Genomic DNA, 17,391 nt, shown 5'->3' on the forward strand with positions numbered 1-17,391 from the left:
GTATGTGAACTGAGGCAAAGGATGTGAGAGACGGACCTGGAAGCTCTTTGAAATAGGACCATATAGGTGTGAAACCATGATGAAAATCAAATAGTTTTCAAGTCTGGTGAGATGCAAAGATTAATTCGTCATAGGCAACCGAATCAAAATGTTCGAAATGTTTCATTTATCAGAACGCTTTTATATTGGAAATGTTCACCTGCTCTGCGAGATTTTTTTTCTCAATAATATCAGTTCTATGAAATCCTTTAAAAATATTCAAAACGCTTCTGAACCCATAAGAATCCAGTGATGCTTCAATTCAAGTACAAAATTATTTCAAACAGGAAAACCAATATGCGTCAAGAAATAATGCAGATAACTTTCAAGATTTGTAACATTATTCCAAATTCATTCGAACATTGAAAATCTAATTGAACGTTCGATAACCGACAACATATGTTCCGAATCAGATTCGATTTGCAAAGCTCCTAGACATTGATTGTAGATTATTGACGTGGCATTACAAGGCATTACAATAGTTAAAATGCATGGAAAAAGATCGCAGAAACTAATGATCGAAAGATGTTATATAGCAAAATGTGATGGTGTATAAAATATTTTTTTTTAAATCTAGAAAATAAATCGCCAAAATTGACTTGTGAATAGCTAACTCTTAACCATCTATCTATGAACAATTTATAATTGACGGCATCTAATCTTAGTCGTTTCCCCTTTTAACAGAATCATGTGCTCCATATGAAGCAAAAATAAATAAATTGATTATAAACTGCATGCCAAAATTAGTGAACAATTTGAACGATACGGACGTCTGCATGAAAAGGTTTATAGAATATTGATGGCATGTCGCGCTGTCGATCGATTGTTTGTCCTCCAAGCAATTTCTTGTTTTTTATTCAGAGTAATAATCATCAATATGTTTAAGTTATTGCAAAACTCATCTCTACCATAAAATAGTTGAAACGATTACGATTTTTTTAACATTTCACAACTTAGATTTTAAAAAAAGGCATATGGGTCGTACACTTCTTACGTACTTAAGCAATTTTTCTGTTTTTTTAAATGCTAAGTTCTAGAAATGCTGGCATTGTAGAGGAGGACAGATTGATCGGTAGGAGCCTTTAAAAGCATTATTTTGCCAATCGGTCCCTTCAAAATTTGCCTCACTGAATGAACGCATAAACAAGTCCTCACATAGAGAAAGAACATTGATAATATTCCCATAATTACAAACAATATGTTAAAGACTTATGTAAATAATGCCTATCAATGCTGTTGATCCAATTAGGTATGGTTCATGCATATAAAAATCCAGTGCAAGCACATAAATATTAGTGTTTAATATCAAACAGTACATAATAAGTGTTATTGTTGTTAGAGGGACGTGAGGTCGTGACACTGATCATAACAGAATAAAAGCTAATCTCAAACAAAATTTACACACGAAGAGATGGAAAATTCTTTCCTCCAAAACAGATGAATCTCAATCAGCGAGTACGGAATCGACCGAAGAGTTAAAATAATTTTATTAAAAAGAGATAAATGTGCCTTAACGAGAATCACCCGATGAGGGACGGTGGGGATATTGTTAGCGAAAATTGAACGAAGTTGAGAAACGAGCGATTCCGAAATCCAATTTAGTTACAGCACTTCATTCCATTTGTGCAAAGCAAACATAGCATACGTGTAATGCAACATGACCGACCATTATTCAGTTCCAAATGAAACACGCTTCCGTTCGGTAGTGGATCTCAAATTCTTCCCTAATTTACAAATAATCAACTAGACGTTTCCTTGCGATGGAGTTTATATTCAAAATAAAGGAAAAGCACACACAATAAGTCGATACCAGTCTACATATACCAAAGTTAGTATACATACTAGTGATTTTGAAACGTTTTAAGGCATAAATTGGTAACGAAAATGAAATAAAAAATCAACGGTTTCGGTATTCGAAATTGAGACAAAATTGTATTTTTAGGAGCATCTTAATTTTTACGAAATAAATTAAAGGAAAGATAAACTAATCAAAATTTTAATAATTCGTGTTTGTGGAATCTCCAAGCAGATCTGTAACATATTAACAAAAAAAACGAAAAGAATTTATTAAATCAATGAGAACTATTTCAATAAACCGAAGAAAACATCCAACATTTATACTCATATAGAAGCATAAAGCAGTTTAGCCAAGGAACATGTTTGTAAGTTTCGTGAAGTCGAATACAGACTATTGATGATATATTTTTATAGTTGTAACTAACGTTCAAAACGCGTTAATCAGAAAAGAAAACAACCAATAAAAAAGGTTGAAAATAATCGAAAAAAATAGAACGACATCCAGAATATTTCATTCCAAATATTTCTGTGCAGAAAATGCCCTTCAAAAATGTCAACAAATGATTTTCCTCCAAATTAAGCAACTTATCCATTGTCTGTCAAACATTGATTATCTTCGAGATGAAAAAAAACGTAAACAAAATGGTGAAAGGAAAGAAGAAAACAAAAGTTCAAACAAATCTCTAACAAGTCTAGTCAAGTAGCGTAAACATAATATTCAATCAAAACTAGTCAAATACCAGAGTTGAATAAATTGAAAATTGCTAAATGAAACATAAATTGAAGTTTTATTTTTCTTGTGCCAAGAGGGATTTTGTGCCTTTTCATTATGTATTATTACGGAGAAAAAGAAAATTTGGATAGCTCCGCGGAAATAACGCGCAATGAGCAATCCCTGCAAGGTGGAAGTGTAAAAATGAATGCGTTGATTTCAATTCTTGTTTAGAAAATACATGATTGACAAGTTTGGTTTGATTTTTCTGCAGTTACAGATTGTTGTTCCTAGGAGGTTTGGCGTGAAGTTCGAAAAGCTTTGCGTTTACCCAACTAAACGAACAATGGAAAAAATTGAGCTTGTAATCCAGCATGAGGGTTGGAACTGACTGCATTGAAATAAGTCTAACCTGTATGCATTTTTACAACATAATTATTCTAAGATTATTCTACCCAATAACCTTTTTAACCTCCAAATTTAAAAACAAAGCCCCAAAGACACTAAAAAGCCCCAAACACACATTTAAGAGACAGTGTCGTTAGTTCATCTTTCTTTCCTCCTATCGATCCACATTATAGCCTGTAATTTTATTCTTCCTATGGCGATAGGACTTGCCTACCGAACTGACGTAGAATATTGGGCTATTATATGAGCGAAAGCTATATTTAAAAGTAGAGGGAATTGAATTAATGTTTAGTATTTTTAAATTATTCGCATAACGGCTTCCAAAGTGGGTCAACTTTGTGTAGTTATTTCACGAAATGACATATTGAAAGTAAACATTGTTACTGATAGTTGGGCAAAGCTGTCTTTGATCATTTACCAGGAAAATATCCACTCAATGCGGCTTGATTTTCCACTAATCCAAATTTTTCTTGCAATGCGTAATACCACAGATAACAGATATTTAAGCAAGAACAAACTTTATTGAAAACATTCTGTAAACTTTTGAACTGATATAAGTTGACTCACTACCGCCATCTACTCAACTGATTGCGGAAGTACAGCCTCAATATCTGTTATGTATGGTATTGCTATTTATTTGCTCAGACTAAGGCCTACATAAAAGTCTTCTCTATTCAGCTCGGTCCATGGCTGCACGTCGCCAACCACGCCGTCTGCGGAGTGCGGAGGGTCTGCAAATCGTCCTCCACCGGATCAATTCACCTTGCCCGCTGTGCAATTCGCCAGCTTGTGCCCGTCGGATCGTTGCCGAGAACAATTTTCACCGAATTTCTATCCGACATTCCTGCCACGTGCCCGGCCCATCGCAGTTGTCCTATTTTTGCGGTGTGAACGATGGATGGTTCTCCCAACACGTACCTTCCATTTGCCATTTGCACTCAGGGCACTAATTGATTCTAGGTGCCTAAATAGGATAATAATCCTACGCAAAAGGTCAGCTATGAATGCAGCAAACTATTTGTTGTAGACAAAGAGCGCAATACGCAATTGAAATATATTTGCGCTGATTTGACCGATAGACCCATATCATATGATCGTCATATCCTGTAGTGGGCACCACCCAACCGTCTCTCTCTCAGGACACCAAAAAGAACGTGCATTATTTTAATTTGTTAACTGTTTCATGTCGATTGCGTATCCTAATGTATAAGATCATTGTCACACTATCACCCAAAGTGGGGCCTGACAAATGGCTGTTACAGAGTCTGCTGGACAAGGTCAACAGGCTGACTCCTAAGCCAGACAATCTCCGGAGGTTTGTCACTTTCGGCAATACGGAGGAGCAACCCTGCGACCTCGTGACTATACTGATTATAACATTTTTGTTCACTAAGCAGCCGGATTGCGAAAAGCATGAGCGAGTGCACTATCGAATAGGACGGGAGATACGACATTGCGGACACTGACAGACTTTTTTATGGAAATCGTGGACGATGCCTGTGAAGCCAATGTGAAGACATGGACTTCAAATTGTCGCATTTGGCTCAATAGAGCTCAGAGTATGGAAGGAGTTACTTAGATGAGAATAGCGTCTCATGCTGCAACTCCAAAGTTAGCTATTCCAAAAGAAGTGGCCGGGAGAAATGGGTGGATGCTTGTAGGTTTTGTAATTCTGTAAACCACCATATAAGGCAATGCACAAGTTTCAGGAATGTGCAATATGGCGAACGTTTAAAGGTTTTGACACGCGAAAGCTGTGGACAATGCAAATTTCAAATTTGCTGTAATGTTGGTGATTGCAGATAGTATCATAATCCACTAATGAAGTCCAGATGGAATGTTTACGGAAGGCCGTTCATAATGGTCCTGATGGGTCTTTGCCTAAGCCTATGCTTCAAATCTTGAGGCTATCTTTTTTCTATCCATCTATCTTCACAGTAACGAAATATTTTTATTCTGGGTTGTTTTCGTTAGACCAGCAGCTCAAGTGTCTGATAAAATGGCCAGAGAATGGACTTATAAAATATCACATACCAATGAAATATAAGAGAGCTTTTCCCACTTGTTTGGTTTGGATTAGTTTGGTTCTTTATTATAGACCTTTGAACCTTTGAACCTTTGGGTCCGTTTCCACTGGTATCATCGCGATAATTCATTGTTTCGAAATGTTTGACAAAACCAGGTATACAAAAGATGCCACCGTGAAGATGAACTCGAATTACAAGCATCATTATACGTCAAAATTCTCATCAGTATCACACCATTTGAAACAATTTTATTTGTATCCAAACCATATTCAGGATGTTCATCTGATAAACTTATTGCGGAAACATGTGGATATATGGACCTGATAAAAGAAAACGATGTGGCAGACAATGATGGCGGTATAGTGGGAGCTTGGAAGCACGCGTAGTACATATGTTTTCCGGCTCCGGATCTTCCCCTTTACTGCCACCGTACCAAACTGACTATCTAAAAACGCTCATTACACCGGTAGTCCTCTATGGACACGATACCTGGACGATTCTCGTGCAGGATCAACACGCACCATCGCTGCGTCCCATCTATTTGGCATTAACGATTCGATGTCTGTGTCTGAAGTAAATCACTACTTAACATTTTATTGCCTATCTTCTTGAATTCAGACACATAATCAATCAACAAAATTGACGTAAACACAAATGACGCTGACGCAATCGAATATCAATAACTGTTCGAACATAATAAGGGAACGTCCATAAATTACGTAACGCTTAGAGGGGGGAGGGGGGGTTGAGTAAAGTGTGACGATCCATACAAAATTTTTAGAAGCTTCATACAAAAAGTGTGACATAGGGGGGAGGGGGGGTTGAAAAAGACCAATTTTTGCGTTACGTAATTAATGGATCTTCCCTAATGCTGTCCAATGAGCAGCTCGAAGTTGTACCCGTCCTGCTCGCTCTTTTTTGTCAACAAATGGGCATGAGCAGGACAGGGAGAAACTTCGAGCTACTTCAAGCTCTCATTGGTCAGCACTAATAAAACCAACCGTAACAACTCTCAAGCACTTGTTCTGAGCGCTGGTTTTCCCGAAAACTTCGGAAGCTTGTACGTTAGCCCATTTCTTACGGCCAACTGGGCATTTATAGGTCGAGTCTGCTGTAGCCCCAGGTCGTCTTGACTGTTTTTCACTACCCACTCTACCCAGTAACTCATATATGACTGAATTTGGTTGTATATGACCAGTAGAATCTTGTTTACAATAAGTGTGCTACCTGTGATTTGGCAGAATCTATGACAAAAGGTCGAAAGACAAAAGGTCGAAAGGACAAAAGGTCGAATGACAAAAGGTCGACAGACAAAAGGTCGAATGGACAAAAGGTCGAAGGGACAAAAGGTCAAAATGGACAGAAGGTCGAAAGAAAAAGGTCGAAAACAAAAGGTTGAAAGGCACAGAAGGTCGAACGGTAGAAAAGATCGAAAAGGACAAAAGGTCTATCAAGAACAAGTTAATAAGAAGCTGTATTCCAAATGAATTTATGAAATGCATTTAACTTTAAGCAGAAATAACACACTCATCTAATCAATCAAAGCTGAAGAATGAGCAATTTTCTCAGAAGGAGTAATTACTATAAGACAATATTATGATGCACGGTTTGTATTGTGTCTTCCTTTTATTTCACTAATTCGTTTGTTGGTTATTTGGTTACCAAAAAACGAATTAGTGGAAGTAAAAGGAAGACAATTTTATTTTAAGCCGTGTAACATTTCCCCATTTAATAAGAAATAAATAAAGCTTGTTTTTCGCGAGAAAGAGTTGTCCTATACTACGCAGGCGTTATCGCATTGAAAATACACCGGCGTATAATACACGCCGGTGTATTTGATCGAAGTGTCATTTAGAAAACTCCAAACATCCATCTATTAGTGGTAATTATTGAATTAATTTTATTTAATTGGTTAAAATTGTAAAAACAAAATAGCTGAGCTTTTGCTAACTGTGTAGGTCAGCTCTGGCTCTGGTGCGATATTGATTCTCTCCGTTTCAGTTTCTGGTCAATTTCAAACTAATGTCCCTTTCGGCCTTTTATCCCGTTTAACGTTTTGTCCCTTCGACCTTTTGTCCCGTTCGACTATTGTCCTTTCGACCTTTTCGACCATGTGTCCTTTCGACCTTTTGTCTTTCGACCTTTTGTCTTTCGACCATTTGTCCCTTCGACCTTTTGTCTTTCGACCTTTTGTCCTTTCGGCGTTTTTGTTTCTGACCTTTTGTCCCTAACCTGATTTGGCACCCTTCTCCAGTGTTGAATCGGAGCTCCGGCTCGAAGATTCTGGTTCTCTTTTCTCTTGAGTATCTTCGTCCGCTTCCTCAGTATCCTCATCGTCTTTTGTCAGCATTTTGACGTTCATCTGCTAGTTTCCATACATTTTTTGTTTTTGCTAGAACTTCCTGTTCTTGAATCGTCAGCAACACTTTTCACGAGGGCTTGGGCACCTTGAAAGTTGAAAGATCCGTTATCTCCTTGTCCATGGCCGCCATTTGTTTCTTGAATGTCTTCTGCTTCGCCTTCATTTGCTCCATTTGCTCCTTCTTTCTTCTTCTGAAGCATCTCGCCTTACCAGGCCTTCTGTGCTTCTTCTTCTTCTTCGACACACATTTGAAGCTCCATTTTCGCCTTCTTCCGCTCCACTATATGCAGCATTTCCTTCTCCTTCTTCCGCAACTGCATTTCAAGCTCCAGCTTCTCCATCTGCCGCTTTTATCGCTTCTCCAGCGCACGGACCTTTGCTTCTACACTAGAAGCGAGCAGATGAGCATTGGTGCTGGATTTTTCAGACTCATCAGCCTCCTTTTGGCTACGGGTCTGATGATTCTTAACGGTCTTCTTCCTTTGGGATATTTTGACCATCTCCTGACAGGCTTCGCTTGGGCAATTTTTTCGGCAAATTACCCTCAACGATGCCCACGCAACAAGAATGGAATTCCGAACAACCGTCACACCTTACCATTTCTCCATCCTTCGTTGACGGACCGCAGATCTGCTGTAGCCCCAGCCCGTCTTGGCTGCCTTTCACTACCCTCTTCCTGATCTTCCGCAAATCGCACCTTTCTTCTTCAGTGATGAATCTGAGCTCCGGCTCAAAGATTCCGGTTCTCTTTTCTCTTCAGTATCTTCGGAGTTTCCATATAATTCAGACTGGTTTGTTCAACATGCACTGAATCCGAAGCCATTATATGGACAAGTCCGATTACTTTATTAGATACTAGATTTGAGTCCCGAAGGGAACCACAATTTCCAAATCGATCAATTGGTTTTTTACAACGCTTAAACTGTTGATCACTTCAATAAGCGTTCGAATATTCGATTTTATATTCATTTACATTTGCGATTATCTAATTTAATCTTTCTTTTAAGGTTTTACTTACTACTTCGAAGAATGCAACCGATATTACATAAAAATTTACCAAAGACACAAAAAATAGACAATAAACAAACAATGAATTAAAATAACTGACGATCTCTTTGAGCCCTGAGAGAAACGTCAACATATGTTGGCCCATTGCGACATATGACGAAGTTTCATTCAAGTTTGTTGTCCTTCAGTCAAATCCCGCAAATGTATTTGATTAACGTATTGCTTTTTGTCTACAGCAATTTGGTTGCTGTATTTATAGTTTGATGTGTCAAGGAATGTCAATCCTAATTGGGCACCTTGAATTAATTATATTTTTAACTAGCAGACCCGACGAACTTCGTTTCGCCTAAAATTGATTTATTCTCTGATTAATTCTCGAGTTATGAAGAAAATGATGTTTTATTTGTAAGGGAGGTCTCGAATCATCTTGAGAAACTTCCCTGGCCCCAAAAACATCGTCATACATCGGCCGATCGGTTCAGTAGTTTCGTAGTCTATATGGTTCAGACAGACAGAAATTCATTTTTATGTATATGGTTTATTGATAATTTTAATTGCCTATCTTCCGGCACAAACATAGGGCATTCTGGAATGGAACATACACAAATCCACTTAATTATTTGTCACTTACAAGTAAGATAAAATGAGTCGTAACACAACCTTCAACCAACGGGAATGAAATTTTTGTGGATGGTCTAAAAGCATCCACAAAAATTTCGTCAGTATGATTGAAGGAAAATTGTTGACGATTACTTCCTAATCTAACATAAATTATGCAATTTCAAACAAATACTCCATACATTGATGGATCTTAGAGCATTGTAAGCGGTACGGTAACAATAATACAAGACGGTTCCTGACGCATCACATACAGATGCCAGTAAACAGGAAACGAACACCACACTTAAAATTACTTAATCTATATTTACATTTAAGTAAATGGACCTTTTTCGTCGATTTTGGTCCATCAGTCAAATCCCGCAAATGTGTTTTGTCTATAACAGCCACGTAGTTGTATTCATAGCCCAATTTTTGGTGTAGGATTCTATTTGGGCACCTTGAATTATTTAGTGCCATGTGTCACCCAGGGTTGCCATTATGCCAGACATATCTGGCACTGCCAGACTTTTTAGTACCAAAAAGAGAAAAAGAGATACCATCCACAATGCCAGACTTTTCACATTTCAGACAGGTTTCATGTGCCCAGAATCGCTAGAATATGAGTCACAGAAGTCGTCCAATCCTGCGTCCAATACAAATGTGCTGCTCGGGATAGTACAGCAAAAACAGTTATACGGTTATACACAGTGCATTAGCTAGTCAAAAATACCCGTAACTTTTTTTTTATATATCTTTATTAAATAGACTTCCAGCCCAAGGCTGGCTCGTCTCGTTACCCGTAACTTCAATTCGCTTCCAAAAACTCATTTTTGAATCAATTTCAATCTTTTGTAATCAAAGTGAAGGTGTGGTTTCCGCGGATGTTGTTCCGGACTGCATTGCTGGTTACCAGAGATCGGTTCAAAGGAACAAAGATTTCAAGACCAATTTTTGGAGTAATTTCTTGCGTTTAGTTTCGTTAGTTTCGGGAATGCTAAATGCTTACAACGTTATGTAATAATAATCCCTATCATAGTCTATTTCCGTGTCTCATCACATTTCCTGGTTGTTATGAGTGGCCACCGGAGGTCCTTCGGAAGATTCGAGGCATCCGTAAAAGTGGACAGTTCATAAAACTTACCCGTCTGTCGCTCAATACCGAATGATTGATGAGGCCCATTATCATAAACCTCAGTTGCAACTGGAGGTCCTCCCTTAAATCCAGAACCTCCATGAAAGTGGTAAATTCATGATAATCATCTTAGAAAAGCGCCATTTTGTTCAAATGTTTACCGCAGACAGACGTTTAAGTTCATACATTTGAATTCGATTTTCTTGTGTAAATTTTCAAATTTAAATACGTTGGAATTGCATAGCACGCTAGCGCCGCCTATACAACTTATTGCTACATGAAAACTGACGTTTTGCCATATCCCCTTCTATCTTACCCACGTTTGCCACCCACCGAACCATGGAAGCAAAGCAGAAACACTTGACAAAGATCTCCCGCACAGCCGCAAAAATCATTTTTATCTGAACGACTTTACAATCGACTTTAACAATGTAGCTAAGCGAATCACTTTACTAGCAATTCTAGCTACGATATGGTAAAGAAATTGTGAAGCTGCGTGGATGCTGTTACCATCTTTTCGAACTTTCGCGTTGATTGTTTTACATAGATCCTTTCACATGCGTGTTTTTGGCGATTGTGATTCAAAACATGTGCCTGGACGGAAAACCGTAGATTTTTCCATTGCAAAACTAACGAATAGTCCAGTCAAGTAAGGCATGGAGAAGAATTTAAAATCAAAATGAAATAACCCCTCCTGAGTAACAAATATCATCTCAGGCGTGCTAGCATTTTAGATTCATTTTCAAAAGCGCGTGTGTGCGTGATTATGCATTTTTATTAAGAGTCCCATCGAGTAGATCTGATCAAGAAACTAAAAGATTTTGACGAAATCAAAATCAAAACAAAACGACAAATAACGATTGCCGGGTTTGCTATTTTAACATGTGGCGCCATCTCTTCGCTTATTGCTACTTGGCAATCCGTCGGCCATGTTTTTACACAAGTTAGTGAGTCGAACTTGAACGTCTGTCTGCGTGTTTACATTATCGAACTATGAGTAACAAAAGATTGTCTTTGTTCCTACGTATGGACTTGTTACGCTCCGATCAAAATCCTCTGTTGTAATGGACAATTCATAAAAGTTATGATGGCACTAACTTTTTGTTGTAAAATTCAATTATTAACTATGTTTATCCAAATTATTTTTGAAATATCTATGGGCTTATTATTTTAATCTGAATATTTTTATTTTGAGTTTGTTTTATAAGCTCTAAAACTTTTAGAGCTTATACTTCATTTAATTCAGTCTTAATTTTCTGAAGTACTTAAAATGTTATGAGCTCTAAGAATCTCATTCTTGCGGATATATACAGAATTGTTTCACAGGCCACTTTTCGTAGAATAAATTTGGATAAACATAGATGGTCAAAACAGAGAAATTTCTAATGCTGGTAAAAATAATTAAACCACATTTTTGCTTAGAATCATTTAAATTACAATTTAGAACATGAGAAGGATGAATTTCTTCGCCAAATTTTGCCAGATTTTGAAGATGTAGCATGCCAGACTTTTCCCAAATAATAATGGCAACCCTGGTGGCACCAGCAATATAAAGTTTGTGTCTGGGAATTTCTTCATTTATAATTTTAATTGCCTATCTTCAGGCCCAAACACAGAATACACAAATTCACTTAAGCATATGTAGCTTACAAGTAAGATAAAATGAACCTTAACACCGACCACTACTGTTTCCCACTGTCCGAATTGAACTTTCAACATCAACAAAAATTTTGTTTATCACTAAAAGAAAACCTCGACAGAAACTATTTAGCTTTCAACTAATTTTGGACTGTTATCGCAAATGTTATGTTTTTCTCTACTTAGTCGTTCACCACCTGTTCTACTACAACATTTTTTGCCTTTCTCGTACAACAAAGTTGTACTGAAAGGCTATCATTTCACTCCAAAATCGAACTTTTTATAGAAATCTCGGAGATCCATGATGTTATATACCAATCGACTCAGCTCGTTGAACTGAACAAATGTCTGTCTGTCCGAAAACCGAAAACCATTAGCCACTTTTTCATATAGTGATTCTTAATCGATTTTCTCGCAACAAGTTGCATTCGACAGGGGACAAAGCCTTGTTGATCACTATTGAATTTGATAACGATCGACCATTGCATTTAAAAGTTATTAAGAAAATGGAATCGAACTAAATGCGCTAAATGCGAGAAAGGCAGTCTCACCACTCGGTGAATTAAGTTGGGTTTTTTCTTCATTCTCTACACCCACTGTTACACATGAGCTGTAATATCGGCCAATTTACAACCTACATGATTCCCATTTTTCTGTTTAAGAGCTCGATGAATACTACTCGTTAACACCATTTTTGGAAAATGGCGTATACGTCACTTTTTCAGATTACGGCAGTGCTCAACATCTAGGGGTTTCCAAGCGGCTTTGTAACCATAGTGCTGTCCAATGAGCAGCTCGAAGTAGCTCGAAGTTGTCCCGTCCTGCTCGCTCTTTTTTTCAGCAAATAGGCAGGAGAGGGATGGGAATAACTTCGAGCTACTTCGAGCTGCTCATTGGACAGCAATAATCTGATTTCTGCATCTTTGGTTTTCAGAAGCTTCGTTACCTCCTACTAAATCCGGATGATCAACCGCTTCAATTGGGCTGTATCCCGAGGTGTTTGTCATGTTGCTATTCTCTGGCTCCTGATGTTCAAAGTCTAGTGCAAGATAAATACACCATTAGGTGTTCCAATTTGCCAAATTCACGATTCAGCCATCTTGGATTTTAGTATGGGAAAGCCAGCCGGTTTGTTTTCGTTTTGCACTGAAAATGAATTTTTCACCCCCGCCTTCTTCTCTTCCGCAAACTTGGAAGATTGGAGCACCTGTATTCATCTTGGTCTAGTGCATCTACGCAGTAATTAATTTTATCTTCTCGTCGTTCTTCGATCATGTCATCCCAGTAACCATCGGTCAGCGATTCAGCTTGTCTCATTGTTTATACGTTCTTCCAAAAATTCGTCTTCCAGTCGTTCTTCCAATATATATCGTACGCGTTCCGCATTTCATCAAAGACATAGTTGTTTTCGAATAAAACATTGAATTCCTTTGGTTCATTGAGCTTCTCAGTAACTAAATTCGGAGACACTTCGTTGAAAGCAAAAACTGTCATTTCATATTTGTCGTCGGCCTCGACTGTAATACTCCAGGAATAAGCAAAATAATTTCAAAATTAAATGAGTAATGTTACCTTCGGATAGTAATTCGTTGTTATTTGAATCCATCGCAGATTGAGATTGTCGACTTTCTGTTCGTTCGTTAGGGGCCCCATACACGCTCCGACATGTTGTACAACTTTGATCGCTTCGCAATTTTCGTTGAATTTCGCTGATTTGCCTCAAATGTACAAAGTTCCAGCATTATGTTTTTCGGTTTGAAATACCTGTTTCGGAGTGCTGACTACAAAATTTTGCATAGCCATAGTCTAGGTCAGAGTGTAAAATAATCGAAATTTTTTAGTGAAGTCCATTTTTCTTCATTTGTCAGTTCACTTCCGACACATTCATAGTCGGCTCTGGACAGTCAATATTCAGTTGAATATTAGTCATTGAATATTTATGCACATTTTACAAATTGATAAATTATCTGAAATCTGAACACGTTTCAAATGAGTAAAGTGATTTATCACACAGGACTGAATCCGATTTTCATCCGCGAGGCACTTTCAGTGGTAAACATCAACATAAACAATGCAAATTATGTTTTATTCTGCACATAGTACACACATTCAGTGACAGTCGAATGAATGAGTTCGTGGAGTAGTCGTCTGACTATGTCATTCTATGTTTTGAATATTCATGCGATGTTTGTCAAAATTCGGACCGAAGTTGCTTCATGAAGATGAATATTTTATGCTCTGGTCTAGGTCGATTCTGCCAATAGCTTTGATCCACAACTGTCTTCTTCTAATTTGAAAATCTGTTTTCCCTGTAGGAATTTGAAGCAAGAACACTCTTGGGTCTGACTGTTTAGCATTACAACTCAAAATGCCGCATGGATTCATCATTTCGAATGTTTCTTTGAATACTTTTTTCTTAAACCTCAATGAAAACGAAAGTCATAGCACAACTGACTTTTGTGTTGTCATTGTCAAAATCAAGCCAACAAACTTCTCAGGTGGTCTCAGGTGGGTGTAAATAATGTAAATTTACCCACAAGACGCCATGAGCGCATCGCGAATGTTTATTGTATTTCCAGTTGAAAACCGAGTGAGCTCTCGCGACAATCCAGTTTTCTCCTGTTTCCTTTTGTCGCAACTACTTCGCGACTAGTGCGCATCATGGCGCACGGCGGTGGCATAGATGCGCACTAGTCGTGATGCAGTTGCGACATCAGGAAATAAGGAAAAACTCAATCGTCGCGAGAGCTCACTTCGGTTTTCAACTGGAAGCACAATAAATGCTGCTCAAGGAATGTCAGTAACATTCCTTGACCATTTCCTATATATTGTCCTATCTTTTTGCAAACTTTTGAAGTCCTTCTTCTTCTTCTTATTGGCATTACATCCCCACACTGGGACAGAGCCGCCTCGCAGTTTAGTGTTCATTAAGCACTTCCCTAGTTATTAACTGCGAGGGTTCTAAGCCAGGTTACCATTTTTTGCATTCGTATATCATGAGGCTAACAAGATGATACTTTTATGTCCAGGGAGGTCGAGACAATTTCAAACCGAAAATTGCCTAGACCGGCACCGGGAATCGAACCCAGCCATCCTCAACATGGTCTTGCTTTGTAGCCGCGCATTCTACCGCACAGCTAAGGAGGGCCCAGTTGAAGTCCATACTACGCTTTAAGATCAATTCAAAAGTGCATTAAAAGGCAAAAATGTAGGACATTCTAACAAGAATGTGTTAAAACTTTCATTTCAAAATCCCAGCTGAACAAAAAAGAAAGACTGATGAGCTAAACACTTTTATCTTGTTAAACACAAAACAACAAAAATAAATATAAATTTAACGTTAAATAAAATAGGCTGAAAACATTTTGATCTAGTAGGCTACAGTTGTATATGTAATTGTTTCTATCAAGAACCATGGGATTTGATTACTATGCTATTTTGGACATTCCTAGAAGTGCGTCCGAAATTGAAATTCGGCTAGCGTAGGTTTTTCCCTTCAATACACATTCTCGTTTTTAAACTTGTTTTATTTAGGTATCGAAAATGGGCCGTTCGCTGCCACCCCAAGAATGATTTTCATGATACTCCAGAAATACCATTTCGATCGATGTCGTTGCCTCATTACTGGGAACTACTGAATGAGGCTTTTGACGTACTTTGTAAGATTACTGATGCTAGTATTTTTTTCTTCGCCTGATGTTTTTCAATTGTTCCGCTGAGACCTATCAATCTCGCCGAATGCTAGTATTTATAAAAGAAAAACTATTTCAAAATTTATGTTCAAGCAAACCCCCTAAGGAAACGAATCTACGACCTTTATGGAGAGGAGGGATTGAAAACGGGTGTCGTGACTCCAACCGGATTTGTACAACCGTACAAATTTTCAAACGATTGTATGAAGATCTATAAGTTAATACATCATACTTAAAGCTCCAAATTCAATTTAATTTATGATTTACATTTCCAGGGAGTTCTTTGCCACCTATTCACCCTACGGAGATCTGATTGATGCAGTCACAAATCCCCCGCCTCTTTGCCAGAACGACACCAGCCTCGTCCGTACCAAGGCACCAGACATCGAGCAATATGTCGATCTCGAGCTGGAAGAGATCTACCACGGTGCTATCAAGAAGATGAAAATCACACGTGAGGAGTTCGTCGACGAAGTTCAAGTCCAAACAAAGATGATAGAGGAAACCATTACTGTTCCCATAACGGCAGGAATTGCTACCGGAGCCAGGATTCGCTTCGAGGGAGCCGGTAACTGTAGTCCGAAGACTTTTCCGTCGGATATTGTATTCGTGGTGCGAGAGCGGGAACATGAACGGTTCCAGAGGGAAGGGGCGGATCTACACATGGAGGTGCGGATAAGCCTGAAAGACGCCCTTATTGGGTTTCCACTGGAATTCGTTGGCGTTGATGGTAGGAAACTTGTGATACAAATTGTAGACGTTGTCCATCCAGGTTATTTGAAAATCATAAAAGGTGAAGGATTGCCAATACCTGATTCGGAGAACCAGACTAAGCGAGGCGATTTGCATATAACTTTTTCGAGTACGTATGTTCCTGTTTGTTGTACCCATCGAATATAAATTGATTTCATTTTTTCTTTTAGTATCGTTTCCCAGTTTCATATCTAAGAACCTCAGGGAAAAATTTCGGCATTTATTCGACGAGGTTAATGAAGCCACTAGCAATATTGAATGAAGGATTGATCAATTTATTCACTACGAAGGAACATGAGATTTTTAATTGTACAAATTAGTTGAAATATAATTATTTTGGAACAAAATTAAACACAACAACTTCAACATCTTTGTCTTGTTCAAAAGTAGAATTAAGAATACCTTTTACCTTTGACCACTCAAGTCCATCAATGCCACACCCGATCCTTGGTATAGCCAGCTTTTTAGCACCGTTTGCAACCTAAAAATGTTTAAACGTAAAACAAATCCGTTTCAACCTTGACCTTCATCCTACCATATGTTTCCGCATGGCGTCCAGCGAGTTCGTTAGATCGCCATACGTCGGTTTGTCCATCGAACCACGCTTCGTGACCAGGTAGTACACGAACCGTTCGCCATCCTTGAGTACCGCAACCCCGCCAACGCCAACCTTTTGGGCCTTGAGTTCATCGACCTGTTTGAAAACCTGTTTGAATTTTACCGCAATGCCACCGCCCATTTTCAAATCGGCAGCGACACAGTGCGCCAGGGAGTGATCCTTGGGAGCGGCGAACAGATCGCCCTCGATTTCCCGAACGCATCCCGCCATTTTGGAAGCCTGTGGAGAAGGAAAAGAACTATTAATTTAATATTTAGGTTGAATGAAAAGTTGTTCAATAGGGAAAGACGGTATGATGCGCCCCACCTGGCCAAAACGCCCCCCTTTTATTTCTAGAAAACTATAACTAAGGGGAAACATCAGTTGGTACCTTTAAATATTTGTAAAATCATAAACATAACGACTACACGAAGTGCGCGGGCGATAAAACATTACCACAGCTTTTATCGAAAGCGGCAGCAGGGACTATGTCCAAGGGCTTGACGATCCCTCCCCAGGCCATCTGCGAGTTGTGGCGCCTGCCCAGGATGTGGTGGGGTTTGACAGTTCCGCAAGTAGGCTCCGCCAAAGCGACCGTGTGCCGCTCAAAGCGCACAAGCCCAAG

General features: G+C 38.6%; 2 protein-coding genes across 3 annotated transcripts in view; one reads left to right on the top strand and one right to left on the bottom strand.

The window, feature by feature from the left end:
* The first annotated feature begins 15,082 nt into the window (after positions 1-15,082).
* Positions 15,083-16,469, top strand: LOC134210766 (dnaJ homolog subfamily B member 13-like). The gene is made up of 5 exons (XM_062687021.1): positions 15,083-15,205; positions 15,258-15,382; positions 15,509-15,632; positions 15,691-16,277; positions 16,339-16,469. Exons 1-5 carry the CDS (start codon positions 15,138-15,140, stop codon positions 16,428-16,430), a joined length of 996 nt encoding a protein of 331 aa, XP_062543005.1. The 5' UTR covers positions 15,083-15,137; the 3' UTR covers positions 16,431-16,469.
* Positions 16,423-17,391, bottom strand: part of LOC134210767 (ADP-ribose glycohydrolase OARD1-like) — a 35,170-nt gene continuing 34,201 nt past the window's right edge. For both annotated transcript variants that reach the window (XM_062687022.1, XM_062687023.1), the window contains exons 2-3: positions 16,704-17,006; positions 16,423-16,649 (exon numbers count right to left, since the gene is read on the bottom strand). In XM_062687022.1, coding sequence (XP_062543006.1) covers positions 16,500-16,649; positions 16,704-17,006 — 453 coding nt within the window. In that variant the 3' untranslated portion in view covers positions 16,423-16,499. The remainder of the gene's footprint in view (positions 16,650-16,703; positions 17,007-17,391) is intronic.

This window comes from Armigeres subalbatus, chromosome 2 (genome assembly GCF_024139115.2).
Source record: "Armigeres subalbatus isolate Guangzhou_Male chromosome 2, GZ_Asu_2, whole genome shotgun sequence".
Lineage (NCBI taxonomy): Eukaryota > Metazoa > Arthropoda > Insecta > Diptera > Culicidae > Armigeres > Armigeres subalbatus.